Source organism: Mastomys coucha, unplaced genomic scaffold (assembly GCF_008632895.1).
Source record: "Mastomys coucha isolate ucsf_1 unplaced genomic scaffold, UCSF_Mcou_1 pScaffold13, whole genome shotgun sequence".
Taxonomy (NCBI): Eukaryota; Metazoa; Chordata; class Mammalia; order Rodentia; family Muridae; genus Mastomys; species Mastomys coucha.
This window is the reverse complement of record NW_022196895.1, coordinates 80,875,443-80,895,345: the sequence shown is the minus strand read 5'-3', so window position 1 is coordinate 80,895,345 and position 19,903 is coordinate 80,875,443. Positions and strand designations below refer to the sequence as shown.

The 19,903-nt window shown below is 42.2% G+C and overlaps 1 protein-coding gene across 5 annotated transcripts in view; it reads right to left on the bottom strand.

Annotated features, from left to right (window-relative positions):
* Positions 1 to 14,017: 14,017 nt before the first annotated feature.
* Fbxo15 (F-box protein 15) overlaps positions 14,018 to 19,903 on the bottom strand; it is a 35,090-nt gene continuing 29,204 nt past the window's right edge. For all 5 annotated transcript variants that reach the window (XM_031366196.1, XM_031366197.1, XM_031366200.1 and 2 more), the window contains 2 exons: positions 16,847 to 16,971; positions 14,018 to 14,384 (listed from right to left, as the gene is read on the bottom strand). In XM_031366196.1, the coding sequence (XP_031222056.1) occupies positions 14,115 to 14,384; positions 16,847 to 16,971 (395 nt within the window). In that variant the 3' untranslated portion in view covers positions 14,018 to 14,114. The remainder of the gene's footprint in view (positions 14,385 to 16,846; positions 16,972 to 19,903) is intronic.

Sequence of the window (19,903 nt, the reverse complement as noted above, 5' to 3'; positions counted from 1 at the left end):
TGTGTATCTATCAGAGTACGTACCCTCTGATTTGTGAGGTGTCTACTCGTTTCTTGCTCTGGCTTTCTAAACCTTAGCTTCTGCATCTAATAGCTTGTTCCTTCCCCTCTCTGGAGCTCTAAAGGCGAGCTTCCCCCAGATATGCCCCCGAAAGAACTGACCTACACTGCCCTAATGCCTTTCTTTACTTTCCCATCATGAGGAACTCTCAGCGTATCTGACTCCCTCTTCCACCTGTAGCTGACTGATGTCATGGAAAGAAACAGGTCTTATCTCGAAGGAATAAAAGACACAGTTCATGATGGAGCATGGAGGAGTGCACATGGACCAGGAACTTACTTAAATTTAGATCTCCCTAAATACAGTGTTCTAAAACTTCTGAAAGCTGTTTTATGAACTTTTATAGTTTTTGCGGAACAAAGAAAGTAATAAATGAAGGCAGATTTAAAATACTTTGGTGAGAATATCAGAGCGACTGTTACAGAAAATGAGGAAGCCTTTCAGCCTCAAACGCTCTTTGATGACATTCTCAGCTTTGGGGCTGATAGAAGTTAGTGATCCACTAAGGTAATATACTTCAAAGTGGTTTTATTTTCTAGTCACAGGATGTTAGTGCTGATACTCCTGGGCAAGAACAGCTGTTCAGGAGGCTAAAGCGAGCCTGGGAAAAGGTAATCAAAGGCCCTGTAATGCTCATCAGTCAACCATCCTCTGCAGACAGCTTCTTTACAGGAGTTCTCCACACGAACCAGCTCTCCAAGCCTACACTCCCAGGATCAGACATGAGGCCCCGCTGTGAATTCCCAGACACAGAGTAATGCATGCAAGGACTTTGACCACAAATCCCCAGACTCAGCAGTCAAGATGGCTTCCTGTCTCTGTGCCACAGCCAATGCTGGCAACAAGAGAGAACTTTGCCAGAGAGGCAGTGTCCCCAGACCTAAAAAACAGCCTTCCTTCCTTCCTCCCGTCCTTCCTCCCTTTCTTTCTTCCTTTCTCCTTCTTTTCTTCCTTCCTTCTTCCTCCTTTTCTTCCTTCCTTCTTCCTCCCTTTCTTTCTACCTCCTTCCTTCCTTCCTCCCTTCTTCCTTCTTCCTTCCTTCCTCCCTTTCTTCCTTCCTCCCTTTCTTCCTCTCTCCTTCCTTTCTTCCTTCCTTCTTCCTCCCTCCTTCCTCCTTCCTTCCATCCTCCCATCTTCCTTCCTTCCCCCTTCCTTCTTCCTTCTTCCTCCCTTCCTCTTTCCTTCCATCTTCCTTCCTTCCTCCTTCCTTCTTCCTTCTTCCTCCCTTCCTCTTTCCTTCCATCTTCCCATTTTGCTTCCATCCCCATCTCCGATTTTCCTTCCATCCTCCCATCTTCCTTCCTTTCTTCTTCCTTCTTCCTTCCTTCCTCCTTCCCTCCTCCCATCTCCTTTCCTTCCTTCCTCCTTCCTTCCTTCTTCCTTCCTTCCTCTTGGCCTCCACTCTCGCCACTCTGTAAACTCTACGAGTTTTACTCTTTTATAAATACTGTCTTTTCACTCCTGAAGCTGCAGTCTGTGCTTTTGGAGACCTCTCTTTCATTTCTGCTCAGCTCCTTCCCTCTGCCCTACAGCCTCTGCTTTTACATCTATAACCATCTCTCACTGTTTTCTCTACAAACTCATATATGCACATATGTCATCCTGTCTGTTTGCCACAGAAATTTAAGTTTCTTCCTGCTCTTATCCACTTAGGGCCATACCAGCTCTCTAGCTACTCCTGTTCCACACAGACCCCCTCTAGACATTTGTGATGGATGAGTATACCATGTCTAACATCTATACCACAGAACAAAAAAAAAAATTATAAATGTTACTATTTGTCTTTGTGTACATGTACATAAGCCTTCTACTGGCCCATATTTACTGTGATGCTTAGTTTTTTGTTAACTTGATACAAGTTAGGGTCATCTTAGAAGTGGTGACCTTAATTGAAAAAAACGCCTTCATCAGAGGGGCCTGTAGGCAAGAGGTTGATGGCTGATGTAGGAGAGCCTAGTCCACTGATGTACTGGGTTGCATAAAAAGGAAATCTAAGCAAGTCTTGGGGAGCAAGGCAGCAAGCAGCAGCCTTCTGTGGCTTCTGCTGCAGTTTCTGCCTTGGTATCCATCCCTGGACTGTGACCAGGGACACAAGCTGCATTTGGTCAGCATGCTCTATCCCAGCAACAGAAAGCAAACAAGAATGCTTTCTAATGGAACTGCCAAACTCTAGATTTCGTGCATGTTCAACTTTGTTAGAAAAATGTGAAAATATTTTCTAAGATGGTTGTCCTGATTCATACTGGGTGGTTGCAACAATTGATAAGCTCCATATCCTGGACAGCCTGGAATCATCAGGATTTCATATTTTTGACAATTTAAGTATGCAACATTGATGTGCTCCTGGACACTGGTGAGTGATGACTATCTCCTGGTTCATGTCCACCCATGCTCTTTCCCTGGGATTTGTCTATTCATATATTTTCTCAGCTTCTCAAGTTTCTGGTCTCTGGCTTATAAGCTCTGAAGGAGTTTTGTGCTTTGAAAATACATTCTGCATATCAATCGTTTATCAACTGCATGCTTCTTAGATACCTCCCAACATTTGTTTATGTAAACTTTTGCTTGAAAATACTCAGTTTGACCCATGGGTTTCCCCATGGCTTGTGGCTTTCTCTCCTTGTTTGTTCTGATCACTTTTTCTACCTTAAAAGCCCCTCTCTACGTTTAAATGAGATATTCTTCAGTATCTTCTTTCCATGTTCGTATGCTTGCTTACATGTCAGTCTCCCTAAGATGTGCTTTCTGTCATCTTGTGTGAAAGGAGAGCTACAATTTCAATATTTCACTCATGGAAATCTAGAGCCATTAATGGAATGAGCCACCCACTTCCCACCCATGTGATGATGTCATTCTGTCATAATTGTGTTTGATACGCATGTTTTCATTTCTAGGCTCCCTGGATTGAAATGGAAAGTGTGAACCTCATCACCCTGTGTGCTCACTTGCTTAGTATTCTGAAGACCAAATGTCACCCTGTTTCAATCACCACTGGATCCTACAAACATCTAGTATCTGCAATGAAATTTGACAATGCACTTAGAAAGGTAATTCTTCGCAATGGAAGCATGCAGATTAAGCTGTTTCACCACACTCTATTATTCTATAATAGATTGTAGAAATACAATATATAAGGAAAATTATTTCACTTGCTCTTAAGCAGAAGTCATTTATCAATACGTGACTTTATATTTGTCATGCCACTTAGATGTACCCGGTTTTATTGCAAATAGTGACATGGTCTCAATTTATCATCATTTTGCATTTTAAACTGTACCTCACATACAAATGAAAACCATCATCCTCACAAGGCAACATGTGGCTGTCACTTCTCACAAGACACATACATTCTCCACATATTTTCCTCTCCTTCCCCATTTCACATGGCTGTTGAGAAGTGAATGCAATTGTAATTCTACAATTGATAGACATGGTTATTTGTCATTTATGAGGAGGTTCACAGATGGATAGAAGACAGCCAGTGCTTGTTAGTGGATTTCCTTCCTGTTATATAGATGTCCTGACCTCTGGTTAAGGAATATTGCTAAAGTTACATGCCCAAAATGAAGCTGATAACATCACTGAACACACACAGCTATAAAAAGTTCTGTGGGCAGAGACACAAGCACAACTCTAGCTTTCATTTGCCTCTAAAAATAACTTGCTTAATCACATACACAAAGACTTTTCTAGTGGATATTCACTGTTTAATTATTTGAGTCAAGTCAGGAAAAGGTATGCAATTGTGTTCACTTCAACAAACTCAATTGGGTAGACATTTGTTGATGTTCTGGTGAAGGATGACATCAGTTTATTAGCATGACTTCTCTCCCTGGGCAAACTTTAATGAAGTATGAAGCTTTGTCAATTCGATGTGTCCTCTTGATGGGCTTTATTTAGCATGCCAAATGTGGTCAGCAAGATTGGCTACTAAATGACAACCTTAAAGGTCATTCTGGAGTAAACTGCAAAGTTTGATACAAGATACAACCCATGCTTTCTCCTTCAAGCCCGGATAGCTGCTGCAGCAAACACTACCCTCTGTGGAGCCATGATGATCCTAACTTTGTGAAACTGAGCATTTGCAGCTGTATCTGCCTTCCTCCCTCACGTACACACCTAAAGTCTTCCTTTACCACACTCTAGCTGCTGAGGAGGGGGAGTGACACCACAGCCTGCAATGCCATCTGCAGCTGCTTGCTGATAGATATGCACATTAGACATATATGAATACATCATATATATATATATGCATATCATAATCAGATAGACAGCAGTAATATCCTTCCATGTGAAATGCAGCCAGTGAAGAAAAAAGTTTTTATTCCCGAGAGGTATCTATTTCCTGGGACTTTAATTTGGGGTCTAAGCTTCTCAGAAACTTCCCTAAGTTATCCATCGAGGTGGGAGAAATAAGGAACCTGCTCCTTGATTTGGATCAACATTCTTGTGGAGTGTGCTAGTGTAGGCAGGTCCCAATCCCACCTAATGACTACTCAGTAAATGTTTGTAGGATTAGGTTTAGGGACACAGGAAGGAGTCTATGTGTTAGCACCTCTGTCACTATCAGATGGCCTTGATTTCTGCTGTACTTCTGTACTGTCCTCTAGCCACCATCTTGAGGACTTCTGCCAGCTCCAATAGAGATTTCTACTCCCCTTACTGGGTAATTTCTCATACTGTACACCACACAAGTAAGAACTTGTGACAGTAAGAACACAGTGATCTACCTTGGGGAGAGTTCCTGGTAATCTTTATGACTCAGAATGACTCAGCACTCTTAAGACTGATTTCCTTGGACAATGACCCTGCTGAAGGAAAGAAAGGGGAAGGGCACAGGAGAGTACAACACATCTTTCTGCATTCATAATACGTTTGTCATCACAAGGTTTGCTAAAGCCAAGCCCCACCACCTCCATGAAGACATTTTGCAGCAGTGGACCTGCCCTGTGCAGTGGTGCTGGTACCAGCAGGCACTTTGACGTCATCACCCACCCACCTCCCTGAGGAGCTACATATGGTGGGAGGATTCCCACTGTCTTCAAAAGTACATGATCACTCACTCACAGAACATTCATCATTGTTCAGCACCAACAAGCAGGACAGACACCACTATTGGTACTGAACAGAACATATGGATGATCACTTCCATACATGCCAGGTACCATCTTCCCAAGTGTGAGGCAATGTAGTTCCTGCCAAATACCCAGAACTAAAGGATCAGTGGCTTCTCAGTTCTGCCAGTGCATTGATACTGTCCACGTCGAGATCTCAGGTATGAACATTTCTGGCTAGGCTGCGCATGTCTTGAACACAGGAAGGACTTGAAACATGGTTAATATTCACACATAATATCATGTAATGACCCCTTAGCCAGAGCTTTGTGAGTGGACAGGGGAATGAGTGTGAACCTCTTAGGCAGAATTAGCAATATAGCTCTTTCTAATAGCTGATTTCTTAATGGAGTTGGATAAGCATCACTTAGTAGATCCAAGGTCAGGAGTCTCCCTGCCTCTGTGGAGTATTTGTCATTGCCTTGTAGTCTGACATCCAAAGCTGATTTTGGGAGAAATATCATGCATTTAACCCATGCACACTTTCTGAGTCTTGTGAGCAAACAGAACCATGCTGTGCTTTAGGGAAATCTTCAGATGGAAATTAATGTTTGGCTGCCTGTCTTATTCCCTTTGGGCTTCACCACTCCTCCAGAAGCCCGGCATGTGCTGCAAATGCTCTCATGTCCTCAGGTAAATGACTAAATTATTCTGCTTGGAACAAGTCAAGAGCACAGCCACCTCCTGACTTCTCTGCCCAGGTCCTGTCTGCCAGTCAGTATCTCCACACAAAAAAGGGACAAGGCCACACTGACAGGACTTTGGCTATGCCCAGTGCCTGAGGTACCTGGTGGGAAGAAACAGGTGTCATGGGACTTGAGCATTCTGTGTTTGGGGTACTAAGGAGCTTTCCACTGAGAAACCTTCTTTCATCTTGCCTGCTAAATGTTCTCTCTCCTTCTCTCCTTCTCTCTCCTTCTCTCTCCTTCTCTCTCTCTCTCTCTCTTTCTCTCTCTCTCCCTCCCCATCTCTCTCTCTCTCTCTCTCTCTCTCTCTCTCTCTCTCTCTCTCTCTCTCTCTCTCTCTCTCTCTCACACACACACACACACACACACACACACACAAACACACACACATATTTTTTAAAACATAAATTGCAGTGGCTAAAAAGCATAGTTATACCTCATGATAGCATGATTCTTGGTTATCAGTCTGACTATATCTGGAATTAGATAAAACACGAATGGCTAGGTAAACTTATGAGGGATTTTTGTTGTTAATTAAAGCATTTAAAGTGGGAAGAACCATTTTTAATCCAGATCTTTTGAGGTAGGAAGATCCACCTTTAATCTGGGCCACACCTTCTGCTGATAGTCTATATAAAAAACATGGAAGAAGGGAACTTTTTGCCTGCTTGCTCTTGCTCTCACACCCATTCCTTCACTGGCATTAGCACCTACTTCTTCAGGATTCTGGCCTATACTGAAGACCAACTGAAACATCCAGATTTATGGACTGAATAACTACTAAATACTACAATAATACTGAATAACTACTAAAGTCTTTTATTAGTAGACAGCCATTGTTGGACTAGCTGGACCGCAGCCTGTAAACCACTCTAATGAATCTCCTCCCTCCATAGACAGACAGATAGATAGATAGATAGATAGATAGATAGATAGATAGATAGATAGATAGATAAGATAGATGGATAGATGGATAGATAGATGGACAGATAGATAGATAGATAGATAGATAGATAGATAGATAGATAGATAGATAGATGGATAGAGATAGATGAGAGATAGAAATACAGTGTGTATATATGTATTATAAATAGATACATATGTTTGTGTATATATATATGTGTATATATATGCATCCTATAAGTTATGGTCCTCTAGAGAATCCTGACATGCCACTTAATTGATAGAATCCTTAAAGAATAACCAGAAATGCTCATATAAACCCAGGGACTGTGTAGGTCACCTGCTCCAAGGTCATGTACTTCTAATGCCAGTGTGGAAGGTTTTTTTATCTTGCCCCTGAATGAAACATATTTCAGTGTTTCAGTGTCCTGGGACTTCCTCCTACTACAGAGGTTGGAGAACCTCCTTGAGTCAGTTGTCTGTGTGCTCCCACAAGCCCCTTGGGAAGAATATATAGAGGTCAGCCTTGCATAGGCTATTACTGAAGCCGATGGAGCAAGCAATAACCAGAAATGTCAGTGCAGCCACTTTGGAGCCTCTTCAGGCAAAAAGTTCTCCTGAATGGCCATCCACCACTTAAGGAGAAGCAGTATTAGGGGAAATTAGTAACTTAGTGGCAGACGGGGAGCCACCAACATCTCATTACAGAAAGGCAGTGCCTTGTTCCAGGAAAACCAGAAGGTACAGTTTGTAAATGTGCACGCATATTATCACTGAGAATCCCACTCCATGACAACCACAATTCCTGCCTAAATGCAGAAAGATCTGCTTGTCCAGGAAAAGCACAAGAAAGAACCAGGGGAACTAAGGACTCCTGGGATGTGGATTGTATGTGAACAATTCTAACATCTCTTACTTCAGGACCACTCCAGCCATATCAGAATTTAGTAATAGAGTTAATATAACCATGAACTAAATGTCTGATTGTAAATATTTTATCACATTACAGTAACATTAATAGAATTACAACTAAAAAACATTCATAATTGTATAACATCAATAAATCCAATTACATTTATTTGGTTATTATTCTATCTAGCCCATATTGAAAATATGTAATTTTTACTTAGCTTAAAGCACACTACACTTAGGAAGTACTTGGCATTTCAGGTAAATACAAAAGGTTCAGTAATTCTTAACCCCACCATTTTAATCCTCAGGATGTTTAGACAATTTATCAATAAAAACATCTTCCTCAGAATTTTGGCAACATTAAATACCATTAAACCAACATAATTCTTTAAACTGGTTCCTAGGCCACATAATTAAATAGCTTGTAATACAATATATATTATAAGTAATCATATAAAATGTATAATAATGTATAAAATACATATATGGCATATAATTACATATAACAAATAATATATTATATGTAATATATAATATATATTCTATGTAATATATTATGAACTATTTACTTATATAAAGATAGATAGATAGATAGATAGATAGATAGATAGATAGATAGGTAGATAGATAGATTTCACTGGAACTAATTCTTGTCAATTTTACTAATGATGACCACAGCAAACATCATTGTGGGAAATAGAGGCAAAATATTCTAGAATGCTTTCACATGCTCTCCTAAAGCTTTACTTCATTGTGATGTCCTGAGTGAGGATTCGTAGAATCACCCACTTCTTGATGTCTTAGAAAATGACTCAGGTTCCCATTTTAACAGATGAGGTGGCACCAAGTAGAATCAGATATTTTATGTATCTGCAAGTGGGAGCTTTGACTGGTGACTCATAGTTTTGAATGTTACAGAGAAGCAGATCTTAGTTCTAAGTTAGCCCAGTGTGAGGATCCCAGCAAGAGTTGTCAGAGGAGGGTGTTTCTTGAGAAAAGTAACTGCCTCGAGATTTTTAAAGTAAAAAGAAGGTTGGGTTAGGGAGATGGCTCAGTGGATAAGAGTGCTTGCTGTGTACACATGAAGACCACACAAAAGGCATGGCGATGCCTGCCTCTCTGTACTGAAACAGAAATAGGCAGATCTTGGGATCTTTCTGGACAACCATCAAGCTTCCAGTTCAGTGGAGATCTTGTCAGAAAAATAAAATCAGAGGGCAATAGAGGATATCCAATGTCACCCCCAGGCCTCTGCATGTGCACAGGCACACAGACCTGCACATTTGCACACACCAGGAGAGGGAGAGAGAATGTGTCGAATATCCCATCAGAAACGCTGGCACACAGTGCTTCTTTCTTTTGAACTTGTCATGGAATCTCTGCAAATCTGTAAGTGCTTGACTCAGCATCACTACAGAGAGGTTGTTACGCTAATACACTTCTAGAACCTATTCATCTTGCATAACTAACTCTGTGCTCTTGAATACCAACTTTCTATTTCTTCCTCTCTGCAGCTCCAGGCAACCATCAATCTAGAGTATCTATGAGTTTCATCTTTTATATTTCACATGTAAAATGATACAGCACAGATCTTGTCCATCTATGGCTTATTTCACTTAGAATAATGTAACTTTAATGTTTTTCAATGCTTATTTTTAATGATGGTTCTTAAATGCTTTAACCTACCTTGTAGCCTACCACCCACCTGAGACAGTGGGAAGTAGACCTGTTCAGAAATGTCTCTTTGGAGCAACTCCTACCTGTGTTGTATGTAAACCAACAGTTCAGTTCACACGTTAGCAGCTGAACTCCATCCACCCACAGAGACTTCCTAGACACAGCAGCAGTCCAGTTTTGTTGAGCTGGGATAAACACAAACCAGCAATAGTGGCACTACCTGGTAGAGAGAGCCAGGCCTCAAGCCTTGGCACTAGTCAGCAGCAGGGACCAGCAGAAATGCCAGAAGTTGTAGACTGTGCCTCTCAGAGAAGTGAATAGCAATGAAGACCAACAAGCGTTGCACCGCTAGCTCTATAAGCAAGCCTGGCTCAGCCTCTGCCAATCTCTGATGAGTTCTATTTATAACCTCCAAACATCACATGTCCTCCTCAGGTCCTGCCTCAGCATGTATGTCTGTCTCAGCTGACATCACTCTGCTTATCAGACGGAGTCTGTGGAAGCAACAAGAAACCGTGGCACACCATCACAAGTTTTTTTGGTGCATTTCTCTCTATGGAGTCCTGACAAATAAAGACCAACTACATGTGTATCATTAGCATAGAATCCTTTATCACATGTCCTTTCACGTGCTTACATTAGCAGAACATCCTTTCTCCTGTGTCTGCTTCAGGAAACACTCCTTCACGTGTTTGTCCCAGCAAACACCATCCAACCTAACCTACTTTCCAAAGAACCCTAAACTTTCTTTCCACTTCAGCATGTCTTCTAAATTCATCTGTGTATTTTTCAAGATCCAAAAATATTCCAGTACGTGTCTGTATGTATGTATAGTATCTTTATCCATGAACATGGAGGCTAAATCCTTATCATGACTAAAACTTGTGCTGCAGTAAACTTGTTCATGTAGCTGTCCCTTCAATATCGTGGTTTGAACTCCTTTGAATACATAGTTAGAAATAAGATTGTTTAATGCTAGTTCTATTTTTTCAGTAATTTTAGGAACTTCAATGCTGTTTTTCCTAGTGGCTGCACAATTTCACATTCCCACCAATAGCATCCAAATTTCTCCACATCCCACCAACACCTGTCTTGTTTTGATACCATGTACCCTAGAAGTGCGGGAGTATAAACATGTTATTGTGCACTATGTAAAGTTTACCCTTGTATTATTCAAATGCTCATTTCTCTATCCCCCTATCTAGTGTCAATGGCATGGCACTGTAAGGCTTATGTTGAGAATCTCCTGTCTCAAGTTTGTGTAAACAATGGTCACCACTTATTCTCTGCCTTGTCAATAAAAGCTGGAAAAGTCAGTAACTAGACAAGGGAGGGAAACTAGAGGGAAAGAGCGGGACTTCTGCCAACCATGGGAGGAGGGAAAGAGGAAAACAGAAGTGGGCATGAGGAAGGGGTCCAGGGAGCCATCAAGGCAGAACACACCTGAAGCCCAGAGAGTGAGACCAATACAAAAATGCAAGATGGTGATTTTGGCTGGGAAGTAGCCAGATTAAATTAGAGGATTCAAATGGAATTATAAGGCCTACTTATCATACTTTAAGTTGAAAATAAAACTTGATCTGAGTTCTTAATGGGGAACAAGTTAGGAATAAAAAAACAGGCCCTGTATTAATTTACTGCATACATTTCTATTGTTACACAAAGAGTACTTTGCTGTGATTGTGATTGCATTTCCTGGCCACCAACCCAAAGGATTTTCCTGTCTCTGCGGCCTCCTCCAGCTCTGGAGACAGGCATATGCCATGACTTTTACATTGGTTCTAGGAGTCTGAACTCAGGTCATGATTGGGTATCAAGCACTTTGCTCACTGAATGAACCATCTCCCTGGCTGCGTTTATCTTTTATTCAATCTGTCCTTTCACAGCAGAGGCTCTTCACTTTGTCATCTCACTGCTTCCTTTGCTTCACCCATTTGGGTCCGCTGTCTACCTGGAATTTGTCTTTGGGCATGGAATGAAGTATGTGCCCTTCCAGATGTTGCTATAACTAATCCTATGCCAGCTATTTAAAAGTGACTCACCTTTGCCACAATCATGTGTCTGTTCTGTGTCTATTCTGTCTACTCCCTCTTGCCAGAGGGAAACATGGACTAGAAAGACCCCCACAAGCTGTCACCTGACAGTCATCTGTGTTAGTGAACACTACTTTTATATAATTATTTGAACAAGTTTATTGCTCAATTAGTTTTGCAATATTTTTAATACTCTGCTAAATACCTATGTACTTCTATTCCTTCTGTGGTAAATGTTTGTGATAGATATTTGGCCACAGCGCCCAGAGCAGACTGGAAGCACTGTTTAGGGGTCAGGCCTAGGCTTCTGGATCGGGCAGATGCTAGCTCAACACCATATGTGCTCTCCTCCAGGTATTTAACTTCTCAGCTAAGCCCCTCTTGTTGAAATGACATTACACCATCTATACATAAGGCTTAGGGAGAATCTTTACAGCTGTAAGTAATGCTTTTGCATAGTGCCTGGCACTCAATAAGTTCTCAATCATTAAAACAGAAAGCTACTATTCTTTCATGGTGAATTTTCCACTTCCTCCTCAGCCAACCTTGTGAGAAATAGCCTGTAATACCTTCCTTCTGAGAGCACTTTTTATAACTATACCCATAGAGATCAGTGTATTTCACGTCACAGTGGCAAGCATAAGTCAACCAGTAAAAACACTGGACTTCAGAAAAAGTCTAAGTTTATTTTCATAATCATCTAAAGGCCAGAGGGCAATGAAGAGGTGAGCAAAGCCGGGAGGCACAGACCAAAGCCCCACATCATATACACATTTCCTTGGCCATGCATTCTCCTTTGCACATCTTCCAGAATGAAAGGAGCACTGTGCTGCCCATGTGAAGTCTGGACCTGACAAATGTGGGTGCTCACCAATTCCTGCACCTTCAACTTGTTTTGCCCTGACCAGCCTTGGACTAGCTCTGTGCTTCAGCCATGGTAGACTCCAGGTACACTATTCAGGGCTCTAGCATGTCTTACACTCTTCTAGGCATCTCATTCCCTAGGTCCCCTACCACTTGTCCTTCCCTCCTCTGGCCTTACCTTACTGGTGGTGCGTCCTGCTGGATGGTGCCAAATGAGTATGCCTTTCTACCTGAGGTTTCTGCAGCTCACAGCTGTCCAACGGCAATGTTGGACAAACATTTCTGCTGAAGAAATCCAAATGCTGTTCCTTAAAGTCACAGAGGTCAAAAAAAGACCTCCAGGCTGAAGACCAAAATACGCTATTGTCTCCAGAATAGCTTGTTGGATTCCTTTGCAAGCATCAAGAAATCCCTTCATATTTGAACAATTTGCTTCTGGAGTACATGAAATTTATAAGTAGAGGTTTATAAGCAGAACTTATAGAAAATGAGACATCAAGTTGCTCTCAGCAAAAGGTCATCAGAACTTCGACTTGACTTCAAGAAAGACAATATTTTGCATCTGAGCCCACTTGAAACACCTTTTATCCCCCACTAGGGATGGATATGCTTTCCTAGTATGGAACTCAAACTTGTTTTCTTTGCCAAGTGAATAATTAAGAATCTGCACCTGTTAGTTTTCTTGAATTAATTCAACTTAATGAGCATGCTTTGTGGTGCTCTCTGTATCCAAGAGGACCCACCATAGTCAATCCTCTTGCTTTCCAAAGGGCTTTCTTCTTGACAAAGGAGTATGATTAGGAAGTGCTGTGTTTCATGTATATGAAAATTTCAATACATAATACTCACATGATGTCTCTGCACATTTGTTGTTTCATGTATGTACGCACACACAAACACGCATTCAAAGGAATTGAAACTAGGATATTAAGGGGACATCTACACTCTCATGTTTATTGCAGCACAAGTTTTAAAAGAATTAGCCTCCATGTTCATGGATATATATGTATATATACACACATATATACATGTGTGAAGAGAGGGGGCAGAAAGGCTAATTAGCTCTGAGGCTCTAGCCAACATTGAGAGAGGGTTCCACACAACATCCTAACAACATCAAAATCGCCATCATCAGGTACAACCAAGCAAGTGCCAAACAACTTCACTTTGGTTAAACTAGGAGTACAAAGAAAACCTCCCCCATTCCATGGACGCTCACATAATACTCATCTGATGCCCAGGTGGTGCATTGCCCCAGCATAGCCATAGCAAGCCATAGATGGCAGAGAACAGGCTCTAGTGGGAAACCATGGTCAAGGCAAGCAGACAAAGTGACCTAAGTGAGGACATGAGGTAGCTGGTGACTTAGTGACTTTCCATCTTGGAATAAGTATATATCTTGGTTGCAAAAGTATGCCAAGATTCCCTATTTGCCCTTCACTCAGATCCACCATGTGCCACTATGTGGAGTTTGCTGTTAGAACCAAGAATGCTGGAAAGACTGTGGCCTAATCTAAGGCCCTGCCTCAACCTTCCACGGCTGTTGTTTAGCATCTCCTAACCCGAGCCCCATTCTAAAGTCCTGCTTGCTCCTTCCAGTTACTGTGTATACATTCGCACAGACCAAATGGCCATGTGCTTATGGAGACTCACTTGTCTTTTAACCAAGTATTTTTGTTTTGTCTTACATGGATCTTCACTGGGGCATGCAATCTTCTAAACACTGTAGTCACAAACCATAATTTGTATTAAAAATAAGGCACCAGACTGCCATGAATATGCTTTATTTTAACTTTCAATAAAAACAATATTGTAAAAAAACCAACAGCTTACTACTAACAAAGACTTTGCTCCTGCTGCTAAACCTAAGTGTTCTGTCCAAACCGATGGTTTGTTTTTGATATGTTGAGGTACACGACCAGGTTGACCATGAAGTATTCTTCAGTGTCTCTGCTCCACACTAATTCTGCGTGCATTCCTCCTTCTGAGTCCATGTAGTCCATATAGTAAGTGTTCCCCAGGTAATTAGGACCATCGGAGGGGTAGGCACTGGGCTTCACACATACTGGGGAACTCAAACACCAAACCGGTTTCCTGTACTGATCCAGCAGGGTCACATCCACCACAGAGCAACTCTGTAATTAAAATTCACATGTGTCAGGATGAAGGCTGATTTCCACAGGAACTGTGACTGCCAAGCAGCCTGGAGACGCTGCATATGGCATCCAACTCCAAACCCCGGCCTGCACATCATAGGACCCACCTTCATCCCACAGCTGCTCAGTCCTTACCAGGTCTCCTCAGCAGCCATCCTCACCCTTGCATGTGCCAAAGGGTGGAGCGCAGGTTAAAGGCAAGTGGCCTTTTACAAAGGTGAGTCCTTTGTCCTTGTATCCCAGAGAGTGTCACCCTACCCTGGACAGCAGCTTCTCACTGTGGTAACAGACAGCCGCCTTCCACTCTTGTCAACCCTGTTCCCATCTAACCCCCCAGCCTTGCTCCTGGTTTTCTCTGCTGCACACCATCCTCCTGCTATGCACTGCTACAGGCACTAGACATGCCACCTGCATGCCTCCTCTCTTGCCTTACCCATCTCCTGAGTGACCCAACAACCCTAGGGATCCTGGGGGACTCAGTCATGGGCTATCCAACTCCTATGAGCTCAACCTCACCTCTGTTACTCATTTCTATACCTCCAGACATGCCACACTTCCACACCACTGTGGGCCCTGCTTTCTAACTTGCCTCTTCACCTTCCTCCTTACTCAGCTACTCCTACCTCCCAGCACACCATGGACACCTAACCTAGATTGTCACTGTAGACAAGTTCCATTTAGGGAGAGAGTGATTTTATATATAATAAAACTATTGCTTTAGGTCAAACTGTGAGGACCACTCTTAGCAGGGTCTGGTAGAAGTTATGGGTGGTTCTGGAAGCACTGGGAAGGTAGTATTTGAAGCAAAAAAAGATAAGCAGTGCTAAACCTGCTAAGGTGGGGGAGATCTAACAAATATTCACTGTGCTTAGAGACCTTAGGGAGAGCCTGGGTTAGAATGGATTGAAGTGTAAGCAGGAAGTTTCTCTCTGGGTGTCTCTCCTCTCACCTCACCTCCCCTAGCCTCCCCACCTGTCTCCTCTCTTTCTCCCCTCAGCTCCCAAGCTCTCATGACTTACAAAGTGCACCTCCAGGCTGAACCTCCTTCAAGATTCAGTTGTTAAATATCCAACAGCTTGGAAGAACCAGAGGTCAATCAAGTTTGGTTTCGACTTACTCAGACCTATGGTCATTCCAGTAGAACTACCTAGAACTGCATCTTGGGCTCTGGAGTGGCATCACTGAGCATCAGCTTTATCTGAAGTCCCGTGCCATCCTGTTCCTATTGCCCTAACCATCCTCCTGCAGTCCACCACCAATCCTGCATGGTCTGGATTAATCAAACTGATGTCAAGCTCCAAGTAGAGTCCTAAGCCTAGGCCACATATCATATTTTACAGATATGATATGTACAGATTTCACAGTCACTCACTGTGCTTCTTGTGCAGTGGTGTGGGACAGCCAGGTCCCGTGTCAAGTAGCAGTACTGCAGTGTTCAGTATAATTCACAGTGACATACTCCCTTATCTGTCTTGATTCCTATCAGACTGATGGATTTCTTTTGGCAGTCGTTTTCTTATGTCATCTTTGGCCTTTCCTTCCTTCCTGCCTTAGTTTCTCCAGTGGCATGAGTAAGCATATCCACCTAAAACCTTATTCTACTTTATGCCCTTCCTTCAAACAGAACAGAGGCTCAATCCCTGAAAGCCAATTTCTTAAACTGCATTTTAATTCTTTCCTGTGCTTAAGGTGATTCCTGGAGATTCCTGGAGGAAAATTCCAGAGGTACACAGCAAATATGTGAAACATGGTATCTCACACTTAGGTACTCTCTTTGGGAACTCCAAGGATAAATTAGCCATAATATACAAATCTGGCTCCATACATAAGTGCACATGCAGATCCACCCACCCTCCAATTCAGGAGACAATAAACTCTTTACCTGTAAGCAAAAGTATTATTGGAAAAACTGCCCTGGGACTCCCCACCCCTAACCCCACCCCACACCAGCCCTGCTTCAAAGGCTCAGAATCCTCAGGCCCCAGTTAGTATAACTGGTTGGGAATAATTAGGAAGTGTGGCCCTGGGGTGGGCTTTGAGGTTTCAAAAGCCTAGTATCTCCCTCTCTGCTTCCCTCTGTCTTTGTCTCCCCCTAACTCCCCTCTACCTGGTATCTGTAAGTCAGAATGCGCTCAGATACTGCTCATTGATACAGACTATGTTTTTCTGCCATGATGGTCATGCACTAACCCTCCAGAACTATAAATAAGCCCCAAACTAAAGAGTTGCCTTGGTCATGGTGTTTCTTTACCACAGTAGACCCATAATTGCAAAATATTAAATCAACACTTAATTAAATTCAAAGATCTACAGAAACCCGAAATCTCAATATTAAATCAATACTTGATTAAATTCAAAGATCTAGAGAAACCAGAATCTATACATCAACAGACAGGTTTTATACAAATTATAGTTATTTGAAAAAAGTCTTTTGTTTTTACCTCAATAAAGCCTCCAAAAACATCAGATTTCCATGCAAAGCCAACTTTTCCAGTAAGAGGTAGGTGTTCTCTCTTATTCTCAAAATTTATTACTACCAACTCCAAATATCCATCCTCGTTGAACTCTGAAATGATTTAAGGTTGGTTTAATTAATACAATGTAATGTAATGTAATGTAATACAATGCAATACAATGCAATGCAATGCAATGCAATACAATACAATACAATACAATACAATACAATACAATACAACACAACACAACACAACACAACACAACACAACACAACACAATACAATACAGAGTCTTCAGGCAGGCTACTCCTAGAGATGCTACATACTGCAAAGTTCTACTCACTAATGACACAGTATAATAGATTATGAGGCCTGAGTCATGAATCTGTTATCTCAGAGACTGGAAAGTGGAGTTCTAGAGAAACTGTCAAATGAATCAGAACATGGCTGAGGAAATATGTCAAAGGCAAAGGCTCACCCTCACTGGGCATTTTTTAGTATATAGTGATGGAAAAGCCAGTTTTCCATGACTAAATAACCTTACAAGGAAGGACTCAGTTTTGAATGTTTTGGTCCATGCATGCAGGCTTGCCCAACTGCGTTTTGGCTCATAATAAATACATATATATAAAACATGTAGACCAAGCTGAGGTCGCATTAGACCTTTAAGGGCGCACCCCCAATGACTGCGAAAGAGCAGTTGAACAAGAGGAGGGAAGGGAAGAATCCTATCTTTGCACATGCTCATAAGTGAGGAAAAGTCCTGTAAGTCGGAGGCCAAACCTGAGTGCCAGCAACACGGTCACCACACATAGCAGTTAATGTGCTTAGCTTTCCACAGCCTCTACTAACAAACACGAGCCTGCAACACCTCCTATAAACCTATAGCCTATAGGCTATATAAACCTATAACACCTATAAACACACACCTTGCCAAGTTATTTCACACACCATGAAAGATTACCAAGCAGCGTAATAATGTCACAGCATCATTTGTATACAATGACTTCAGAGACAGACTTTGCATGCAGAAGGAAAAAGCAAATGTTCTTTGGTTTTCACTTTAGTTATTTCATGGTGAAACAGGCATGCATAGGAGAAAGTTTAGTACTATGGGACCCATATTTAGATTTCAGCTTTATACACACACAAACACACACATCACTATACTTGGTAGCCTAGTTGTTTTCCCTGCACATACTTTGCACACACTCCCCTCTCCAAACAATGCATCCAGCAACCTCAGAACCCCCTCAGCCATCTACCCCAGGCATGGCTGACCACACTCCTATCTCTAAATAATACTATATTTTCCCATCCTGGTAACAATCACATTTGAACAGTTTCTATTCAAGTGTATTCCCAATGTATCCAGGAATAAAGATACAGCCTGAACTGCTTTTAGATTCATGCACAGTAAGACAAAATTATATCCTTTAGTAACCTTTTAGGGTGAACTAAATCATTGTATGGATAATTAATATGAGCTACCAATAAAAACAGAACTACTCACTATACTCTTAGTTGTCTTAGTTAGGATTTCTAGTGCTGTGAAGAAACACCATGACCATTGGAACCCATTCCTAACCCAGAGGCTATCCCCAATTGGTAACTACTTTCTAATTAAAGTTTAATTTTCACCAAGGGCATCTCTTAAAGGTATTCTCCATGTCCAGAATAGATGGCCAACAGGTTTCTTGTAGAAGGAATTCTATATCCAGTTCAGTAGACAACAGGAAGAGTGTGACACTGGACTTGGCTTGAACTTCTGAAACTCCAAACTCACCCCTTTACCCCCATGACACACTTCCTCCAACAAGGCCACACCACCTAATAGTGTCACTCCCTGCTGATCAAGCATTCATAAATGAGCTTATGGAGGCATTCCTATTCAAAGGAACACGCCTTTCAATAGCCAGCCTCTTCCTCCCCTTGGACAGTACTTGAGAACCCTGTGCGCTCTCTCACATGGCCCCACTGTCCGTCTTGACATACATATACCTTGTCAGCCTATACCTTCTACAACCTGCACTGTGGCTTTGCTCCCTTTCCTCCTTACGAGCTAGTGTATTCAATTCCTAGGATAAGAGGTTCAAATTCCTGGTCTAGATTCTGACCACCAGTGACAATAGAATGAAATAAAAAATGTTGAGTTGCCTTAGACACCAAATCCCTATTTCAGAAATTCTACAGTGGAGGTAGTATATGAGTAGGTATAGCCAAGGGTTAAAACCAAGGCTTCCCCAGATGCCTCCCATATGACATATTGCTTCCAGGAGAGGTAGAGTCAAAGCTGCGGCTAAGCTCTAGAGCTCTATGGCCACAGCAGCAGCTACTGAATGGGAAACCCACCTTCCCCTTGTAAGTAACAAAAATCGTCTGCTCCTCCCCTGTTCTCCCTCAGATGAGATGGATGAATGGTGCCAGGCCAACAAGACTCCCCCAAAATCTTCAGTTTTTAGAAGGTCCCAAGTGCATAAATCCAGGATTATCTCCATTGAGGAAACAAAGAATGAACGATGAACATCTGCACGTGTTTGGATCAAGCCAGAGCATCACATCAGGACACCAGAGTACAGGAAAAGACCTGATGCAAAGAGCAGAAACTGTGACCCCATCTATACAATGCACTAGACTTGACAATGTAGCCTACACCTTCTACAAACTGCACTGTGGCAATAAAAAGAACTAGCCACATGAGTCTCAGAACAGAAGTCACTGTGAGCAGCTATGTATTTGCTTCGCCCTGTATTTGCCACACTTGCCCTACACCATTCACCTGTATGGGTGGGGTGTCAGCGCTCTGCAATCTACCTTTGCCTTTCTTTTCTAAACCTCTACTACACCCTGGCATTTCATTACATGCAAGGCCTTCGCATTCAAAGATCTGTCTTGTCGAAACCAAAAAGTCATGTCTTGGCTGGGCAGTGGTGGCACACACCTTTAATCCCAACACTTGGGAGGCAGAAGCAAGCTGATTTCTGAGTTTGAGGCCAGCCTAGTCTACAGAGAGTTCCAGGACAGCCAGGGCTACTCAGAGAA